This window comes from Populus alba, chromosome 7 (assembly GCF_005239225.2).
Source record: "Populus alba chromosome 7, ASM523922v2, whole genome shotgun sequence".
NCBI lineage: Eukaryota > Viridiplantae > Streptophyta > Magnoliopsida > Malpighiales > Salicaceae > Populus > Populus alba.
In genome coordinates, this window is record NC_133290.1 from 9,563,083 (window position 1) to 9,573,050 (window position 9,968).

Here is a 9,968-nt window from a genome sequence, read left to right on the forward strand (position 1 = left end):
GTTTTTGTAAAGGTTGAATTTCTTCCTTAAACTTTTCTATTTTTGCATTTTTAGTACCTATAGTTTAAAATTTTTATATTTCAATTCTAATTTTTTTTTTTTTCACATTTTAGTCTCTGAGTGTTGACATAGAAGAAAATAAATAAGTCACCAATGAAGGGAGATGAGAGAAAAGATTTTTGGCTAGCCACATACTAAGAAAAAAAATGATTGATCTCAATGAATTCACCTTTGATATATGAGTTCAATGAAGGTGATTTTTCCTTTTTAATTGGAGACTATTTAGTTTTATTTTTTTATTTTTAGACTAATGAAAGGTTAAGGATGATGTTATTATGGTTTCTGAGACTAGTTTATATGGTTTATGGATATAAAAAGTTGAAATTTAGGTGTTTTTGATCCAAAAGTCATGTTGTTAATAAAAAAATACTTGTTTCGTCAAAATAATATATATATATATATATATATATATATATATAAATTATGATTTTGAAAAAATAAATAATTTTTTTCTATAAAATTTTATTCCTTTAAACTCTTTCAAATATTTATTTTAATATATGTTGTATTAAATAAATAAAAAAAAGGCTTTGAATTTAAAATGATTTCATCGTCTACTCTTACCTCTGTTCCATAATTTATTGTACATGCATTATTGATGACCAGAAAGAGTCTTTAATTATAGCCTACACTTATAAAATACTTACATTTATAAACTTCCGGTTTTAGTTTTAAACAGACAAATCACAGCAAATAACAGAGATTTTGAGCTGAACAGTCTTGAAACTAGAAAGATTAATTTGGACTCAAGACAGCAGCACATGCCAGGAATATACTCACGCCTTAAACTTACAGAAATAGCCTCATATAAATTATTAATCAACACCTGTACCCCTATATATATATATATATATATATATATATTTTAGCCGCTCCAAATCAAGAAAACTCCTCTCATAATTAAATCATGACTAATTAATGAGAAGTCACCTTAATTGATATAGAACCCCTAAAATCTCAAATTCCCCGTTATCTTTAACAGAAAAGGGGAAGAAGGCAACCAAAGGGATCAGAGGAGTGACAGTAAGGCATAAAATGTGCATGAGGAATTTCAGCGGAAGAAATACTATTTTTTTTAATAAATAAAAAAAAAACATTAAAATGTAAGCAATAACTGATGATCTCTCCAAGATCCAAAGTGTGGCTTCTTGATTTTACCAAATCTCAAGATGGATTCTTTCATTGGTATTAACCTTTGTATTAATTTCCCATAATTTCTCAAGAACCAACCATAAAATGCAATCCTTAAAAAATTAGGGCAAACAAAAAGAACAACTAGTTTTCTATTTTCTCCCCAGCCCCTGTTTTTACAACCGGAAAAAAAAAAAAAAAAAAAAAAAAACCCTTCGAATCTCTCTTCATCGCCCGTCATCAAGATCGAAAGAGGTATATTTACCAAAAAGAAAATCCCAGAAAACGATCTCTTGATGTTGCCAATATATTTCAAGGATCTATAAAAACCTCCCCATATAAGTAATCTCACAAATAGTCCTCGGAGGTGAACAGGGAACCAAGCAGATCCTCAAGGTCACTTGACTCAAGCCCGAGTCTCAGCGACTCTATAACTCGTTCAAAAACCAGCACGTGACATGGAATTCTCAGTACTCCTCTCTGCTCGTACCCGTATTCTTGAGCCGACTTGTTCAGAAGCCATATGAAGACCGGGCGGTTCAAGAGCTCAGCACTCACCGTAAACCGCTCCATATCATCGCCAACATACACCGGTACGTGCCCCTCAGGCACCGGCTTGTCGGCTCCTCGCCTGTGGGCCGACCTCGAGCCGCCTGATCTCCGGCGAGCGGTGGTTGTGGAGGGGGTGGACTGAGAATTCGGGCGTAGAAGGCTATATTGAGAAGAGTCCGCAACCCTGGAGAGGCGGCGAATTAGCTGCTTCATTCTAGAAGGATGGATTCAACAGATCAGCGTAGAGAACGTAAAGATTACGAGAAGATTAATTTGAGAGTAAGATAGTAAAGAGCAAGTGGGTTGTTCTTGCAGACGGTAAGATGTAATATTGAAGGCTTGAAGAATGAAGAGTTCTTGAGAGAGAGAGAAGGGAGAGGGAGAGGCGGAATGGGAGGAGAGTGGGATGTGTATATATAGAGAGGTAACAGAGGTGGTTTATAATGAATAAAAATAATATTTTTTCAATTTTTTTTAAATTTAGTATTAAAATATTTAAAAATAAAAAGGTAATTGAAAATTAAAAAAATTAAAAAGCACTGTGAAGACATGAAAAGGTGATGAAAGAAGAGAGGGAGAGAGAGAGAGGAGAGAGAGAAGGTACGGGTAGGGTACTTGCCAGGTACAATTAGCGAATAACGAAGAAAGATGTTATAATAATTTTTTTTTTTTTTTTTAGTTTCTGTTTTGAGTACATTTTTTAATTTGTTGTTACTAGAAATGATAATTTGTTTTTCTGGGAACGAGGTAGTTTTTTATAGAGGAATTAGTTAGTTGGGTGAGTGAGACAAGAGGCTTTTTGTGTGATATGATATTAAAATTTTGGAAGCTGACTTGTCTCATTGGCTGCTCCCAGTTGGCAGTTGGAGAAGTGCGAAACTTCAAAGATTTTAAATTAAACACTGCTCCGGTACTCTCTCTCTCTCTCTCTCTCTCTCTATATATATATATATATATATATATATATATATATATATATATATAATTAAATTTTAAATTAAACATAAAAAAAATAAAATGTATTTGATCAATATATTAAATAAGATTAATCAATCATTAAATATGTCCAAACTAAAATAGTTGATAATAATTACTACCAGGAATGACTAATTATCTCCTAGCTTCAAAGTCTCCCATCGAAGATCTTGCCTGGGCTAGTGTTAACAAAAACTATATCGAGATATTAGATGATAACTAAAGATAGAGAAACCTTATTTTTCAGCTTGACTTACTATTTAGTATCTTTGCTTTATTATGTATTTATATATTTTTTTTAAACTAAAAATAAAAATTGAATTGAAATATAATAACATGCTGGCATAATTTTTTTTTCCATCTAGCGTCATCATATGTTACGGTCCATTGGATGTCTCGAGTTTCAAATCGAATATTGTAAAATACGGTTTGGCACGTTTTGTTTGATCAAGTGAGCCCAAACACAACCTAATCACCATGTTCAAAACTCAATCTAGCTCTAAAAGAAAATTACCTGAACAATACTCAGTTTGTTAGCATCTTTATTTTGGTTTGTTTTTTTTTTAAGGACTTCACACATCAAGTCAACAAAATTACCTATTTTTTGTTCCCACTCAATTTTAAAATGTTATTATATATATATATATATATATATATATATATATATATATATATATATATAGTGTATGCAGTTTGTGTTGTTCTAGGATTAAGACAACACAAACACCTAAAAGAGAGGTGAATTAGGTATGCAAGATAAAACAATAAATTAGAAAAAGTACCTAATAACATGCAATTATAAACACTTAACCAAATGCAGAAGCAATAAACAATATAAATGCAATAATTAAAGAGTGAGAGTTTAGAGAGATTGCAGCAAGATTTATAGATGTTCAACAAACTTGATACTTCTCTCCTTGAACTCTCATTCATGAGTTTAATTATCACATAGTGGCCTTCTTAATGGGTGGGACCTAACATTTACATGATTGTTTTGCGGGTGCAAGATTAAACATAATCCATTTGTGGGTTTAAGATCAAACCATTATCCCTAATCTTTTTACAAGGTAAAGACTATAATATCTTTCACCAATACTTGTTAAAGGACAAGAATTAAATCACTCACAATTTTGTCTCTAAAAGACTTTCACAAGTGTTTAGAGTGTCACTCATGCTTTCCACAATATACTTTCTTAGTTGAGTTAATTAGAATAACAATTAATCTCTTTAGAAGGATTTTGTCATTTCACACCTAACCCTTTTTTTTTAATGATTAAAAGTAAAACAAGAGTGTTATTGGTTGTTTTTTAGAAGGATTATACTTAGATTTTTGCCATAAAAGGCTATTTATAGGCTTAGAAAAAAAAACTAGCTATTATACATAGTTTTCTGCCCATTGGCAAAATCAGTTAAATTGTTTTATAATCAGTCAGACCATTTTTGAAGAACCCCAAGAGTTTCTAGAATTTTTTTAGAAATAGACTAGCCGTTTTGAGAAAAGGCTAAACTAGTTTTAGAAACGGTTATACAATTTCTAAAAATGGTTGGACCATTTTGGCTACTGCTTTGTCATTTTTAAAATGGAGAGACCGTTTTGGCTATTGTCCAAATTTTGTTCTATTTTAGTGTTTTGATCTTTTTTTTGCTTTTCTTTGGTTCTTTTAGGTTTGTTTAGGTTGTGTTGGTATTATAAGATGACCTAAATAAGTCTAGTATTGTTTGGCAAAACCCAATTACAAATTCTTGATAAGTGAAGTCGATAACTATTATGTTTACAAGTTTTTCGTTCTTGAATTAAGGTTATGCAGGTGAATGTTCAATCATAGATGAAGAAGTAAATGCAGATGTGACGAGACTTTTTGATCTTTTAAAAGACTCCAACAAACTATTATTGAATGGGTGCACAAATCATAGTAAATTATTGGATGTTGCATATGTGTTCACTATCAAGTCAAATCACAAGCTGAGTGAGGCTGGTTACGATGAAATTATCAAATGGACGAGAATCATTTTACCTAAAGGGAATAAACTGAAAGAGAACTTATATGCTACTAAATCTATGATGAAACCCCTTGGCTTAGGATACCAGAAAATTAACATGTATCCAAACTTTTGTATATTGTATTACCTTTAAAATGAAGATTTAATCGAGTGCAGAATCCATGGGCATGCTCATTATAGAACCAGATTGTTAGATCTTTTTGTATAAACTCACATGCAAAATGATGACCATTAGAAAGGGGTGTAATAGTTCGTGGAATGTTGGATTTCAACTATTTGATTTGTTAAGTTATTATATGTTTGAATTAGTTGAATTTTTTTGAATTATTTTTTAACACTTGGTTATAAGAGAGATACAAGAATGATTCTTTGACCCATCCAAAAATCGATCCAGATTTGTAGTTGGAGGCAGAATCATATAGTGAACCCGATAGAAATTGAGTTTATAGTATCTCATACACTACGGCTAAGAAGTTGCGGATGGTCTAAAGTGTTTCAGTCGTTAGATGCTCATAATTGGTTTCAAGCACTCAATTTATGGAGTTCCAAGTGATTTTAAACCAAAAAGTTGAATCTTGAACGACCCATCTTGTTGCTTAGACAAAACCACTTAGTGCTGAGATGACTGAAATCTAGCAATTATACATGAAGATGAAATCATACATGGGTGGTACATGTGGTCCACCTTATCGCCTCCTCGATCCCGACGAAGACCCACCACCTCCTCCTTGAGCATCTCTTTTATAGATGAATTATATTTAAACTGATAAATTTTTAAATCTATAATAAATATTTGATTTTTATTTTAATTTCTTTTAATTTTTTTTCTATATTGTTTATTAAATCTATTTTCTTAAAAAAAATATTTAAACAGCTCAATGATAGAAGAAGTCCTTTGAAAAATTTCAGAGAATTGGAAAAGAATTACAGGAAATGTCACTAATACTATTTAATCACCGAGGTGTTAATTCCATTAGTAATATGAAAACAAATCACTGATAAAATTACAAATGATTTTTTTATGTCATCTTCACCGATAAAAATATTGATAAAATGATGCTGGTACTTTTTTTTCGCTTTGCACGCTTTTTCCCTTTATATCCATTGGTTGCATTATCGATGGAATGATTGATAAAATAGAAATGAGTGATGATAAGTTTTTCAACAAACAATAACTATCAATAATTGTGTTGGTAAAAGTAAAATATCATTGGGCTATTCTATCGACGCAATGTAAAATTTTGGAGGTGCAAAATTTAAGAACAAAAGTTGATGAAAATTAGGAAGTCAGATGGTATTCTTCTTACTGCTTTTTTTTTTTTGTTTTTGTTTTTGTTTTTTTTTCATTTTAAAAGGTCACTAGAATAGAAATTGAGCTTACAAATGGTGATTGGTAAAGCTTTCTATGAAACTATATATTTTAACATCTAAAAATGAAGTTTGTCAATGTTTTTATTTAAAGATCTCCTAAGATATTTGTCAATTTTTCATATGAAGTTTATGAAATGATACAAGTTAATCTTATCATCAATAATTTGGTTAATTAGTCTCTTACGAATTATATGAACTTGTATATTCATCCAGACGTGGATAATTCTAAGAATTTTTGCAAGATAAAGCAACAAATAGATGATGTTTTTTATTAAATTAAATGTTTTTCGTGATTTTGCAATTGACTAATATTAACAAGAGACATCCTACAAGCTTTCTGTAACTTAATACAACTATATATATATATATTGTTTATGAAGCTCAAAAAACAAAGATTTCACTCCTACAAAATGTACGACCCAAGGCATTCTTGATGATAAATTAAAATGTGATTTTTCCATGTTATGAAATAAATTACTCAACTTTCCATTCTAAGAACTTTGAAAGATCGATCATCAAGTATGAATATTGGCGTTACAAGTCCATATATAATTTGTTGGTAAATACTAGTAAATATATTTTGTCGGTATATATATACTATATTGCCGAAGAAAATAATTTTCAATATATATTAATAAAATTAAAAATAAAATTATATTTATTGATAAAAATTATCAACAAAAAAATTTCATCAAAAATTCGGTTTGTTTCCGTATAGTGCCACATCTTGACCCAAATTTTATTTATTTATTTATTTATGTAGGCTAATCCCACGACTCACTGAATATCATACAAATCCAGTGAGTATGTAAGACACCGCGGGGGTGACAAGCGTGCACGGTAAAGTTTAAACCCAGAATACAGAGAAAAAAAACAAGTTCCTTCAACTGTTAAACCAAGACCTCAAGTGCCGTACATGCTTAAGCAAAACTTAAGCAAATCTTGACCCAAAACTTAAGCAACTTGGTGGTGGAGACATCAAAATATTAATTTTAGCAAGGATCAACGTCCATCTTCTCTGATTGATTAGACCCCAAAATATTCCTTTTAAACATCAACGTTTTATTTTATTTTTATAGTTCTACCAATCATAATATTACAGATCAATTTTTCTATATTAGATTAAGAATAACCATGTGTGTGTGTATATGTATATACAGACAATTTTCTTTATTAGTAATTATTTGATGCATTATTTATATAAATATTTAGTTTGTAAGGCATTTTCTAAAGTACTCACACTCGTGTATTCATCTGAGAATTAATTAAAATTTTAAAATAAAAGGACTCATTATCAAAATTTGAAGGGACTAACCACTATATATAAAAAAAAGAAATATTAAACCTTACTCCACTAATTAACTTGGATAATTAAGAGATGAAGAAAGGTAAGCATGGGCAAGAACTATTAAATAAAATCCTTAATTTTCTGAACGAGTAATAAAGTTTTTAAAATTTATTTAATGCAATTTGTGTAAAAAAAAAAAAGTTACCCTCATTGCCTTAATTAATTTTTTTTTTAATTTATATACATTTTTTTATAAATCTTTAAAACTAACGTGCTTGTAATTTCCTTCATTTAAACCTGATTTGGTATAATTAATTATTCTAGGATCTAATTTTATCTAATTAATTGAAATTTAAAAATAAAAAGAAATGGTGTAATAGATCTAAAATTTGGATAAAATATAAACTTAATAACTTAAGATTATTTTAAATCAGAGAAATTAAAAAAAAAATTGGACAATTTAAAGAATTCTATGAAATAACTGTTTTTTTTTCTTTCTTTTAAAAAGCAAGTAGGAACACAAAAGAGGAGAGAGGAAGTACGAAAGGAAAGTGAGAAAAACGATGGCAATTACGCAATCGCCGGATGGGTGTCCTGACCGTAGTTCGTTGCCAGTACAGTTCCGTGACTCAAATCCTTCTCTCCTTTTTACTCTTCTTTCCTTACGTGTCACATTAGCCCACTTCCTTCTCTTCCATTCACGCACCTCCAAAAAGTGTGTTGTTTTCTTCACGTTTTAGACTTGAGAGCTTGGTTTGGATAAAAAGAAGTGATTTTCATGTTTCTTTCTTTAATTTGGGTTTAAAGCTGGGGTGGTGGACACATCACACATGAATGATGTTTTTCATATTTGTGCACGGAACCACATGCTTCGCCAACGGTTTTGGTCTCTCTCTTCCTCCTTTTTCCTCGAATTGATGCCCCAACTATTTCGGTGCATTGCATACAGCATTGGGTTCTAAAAGTTCAACAATTTTCTATTAAAAGGATTGAATTTGAGTAACACTAGTAATTTTTATATGAATCAATTAGATTGTAATCGTATCTCATAGGTAGAGATATGAATGAATTATAGCATTAGCTACTCAATAAATTTGTAAGGGGTGGAGAATTTGTTTCGTTTTTGGAAATAAAAATTAATTTATGATCTCTCATTATGATTTGCAATAGAATATAAGATGAGAGGGGATTTTGAAGGAAAAAAAACATGTTTGTTAGTTGATGATGCTTCAAAATCCAATATGTTTAGGGTTCATGTTTATTAATGTTTGGATAATGGGTAGTTATAAGTTCACGTTAATATTCCCTTCTCGAAAACTCACAAAGTAGATGGTTGGTGGTAGAAACTATGATACCCGCAAAATAGTCCATTTTGATGGGATTTTGGGATCCTCTGAAGATAAAGTTAGTGACTTTTAGTAAAGGGTTGTAATAAATAAAAGAACGAGCTTTAAATTCTAAGAACAAGTGTATGTTCTTGTTTTTGTATGATAAATGCTCTGATAATTAAAGTATGAATGCTTAAAGAATAGAAATTATGAACCCTTTACTTGGGTAATTTAGGGGGTATATATAACCTCTAAGCCTTGCCATGTTGCTTGAATAGAAGGGTTATAGTGTCATTTTCTCTTGATAACATTAATGAAGGATAAATATCCCTTATACATCAAGGATAAATTTTGAACCCTGTTATATTCTTTTCAAGCCTTTGACACTGCTATTTCATCTTGCGGTTATCAAAACTAAGTCCTATTGTTAGTGATCTAGATTTTGGGAATTTGAAATTTGTAAAAGATGTTCTTCCACAATAAAAAGATGATCTTGTTGGTGGTGATATCTGCTAAAGCTCTAGAACTGGTGTATATACCTTATATTTCTCTATAGGTTTCCTTTAAAACATAAGTGCTTTCTCCAGGAGACAAGCACTTTATCAAGGGAGCTAATAAGTTCAACTGAATTGACCATGTCAACTAAAAAACACCCTACTACTTGTCAAATTAGATGAATAACCCCATTTTTATCCAAGGGCTACTCCCTAGTAAGAAAATAATCTTGGATGAGAGTTCTCTAATCATTCTTTATATTAACCAGGGCGGCCACTTACCCCCATTCTATACTTGATTTCTATAAGATTTCATTTCATACATTTATAGGGAGTTCAATCGAATTAGAGCCTACCAATTTCAACAAGAGATCTACCATGCCATTCTCTTCCTTTGGAATACGATCAATTGAAATTTCTCTACTTGTATCTATCCAAGAGAGTGTACTTGAACTTTCTATAAGTACTTCATTAAAGTGAGGTTTCTCATTTTATATGTCCCTTGACACTGTCCTACTATCAACTAAAAGCCACAATGGATATAGAGAAGAAAAACCTCTAAAGCTTTTGTCAGGCCCAAACTTGCTAGGAGAGTTTCATACCTTGACATATTATTGGTGGCTAAAAATTCAATTAAAATCCCATACTCAAAGACCTGCCCATGAGGACTCACAAGCACTACCTTAGCACTACTTCCTTCTAAATTGGAAGATATATTGATATATAATTATCAAAGAGAGATCAATTGTATGTATTATGATGAGATCT

At 30.7% G+C, this 9,968-nt stretch overlaps 1 protein-coding gene across 1 annotated transcript; it reads right to left on the bottom strand.

Moving 5' to 3' along the window:
- Window positions 1–1,182: 1,182 nt before the first annotated feature.
- On the bottom strand, window positions 1,183–2,148 carry LOC118049665 (auxin-responsive protein SAUR71). Its single transcript, XM_035059724.2, has one exon. The coding sequence runs from the start codon at window positions 1,954–1,956 to the stop codon at window positions 1,540–1,542; it is 417 nt and encodes a 138-aa protein (XP_034915615.1). The 5' UTR covers window positions 1,957–2,148; the 3' UTR covers window positions 1,183–1,539.
- Window positions 2,149–9,968: the final 7,820 nt, after the last annotated feature.

Coding starts and splice junctions, on each gene's coding strand:
- LOC118049665 (XM_035059724.2), bottom strand. CDS start 1,956: ATGAAGCAGCTAATTCGCCGCCTCTCCAGGGTTGCGGACTCTTCTCAA.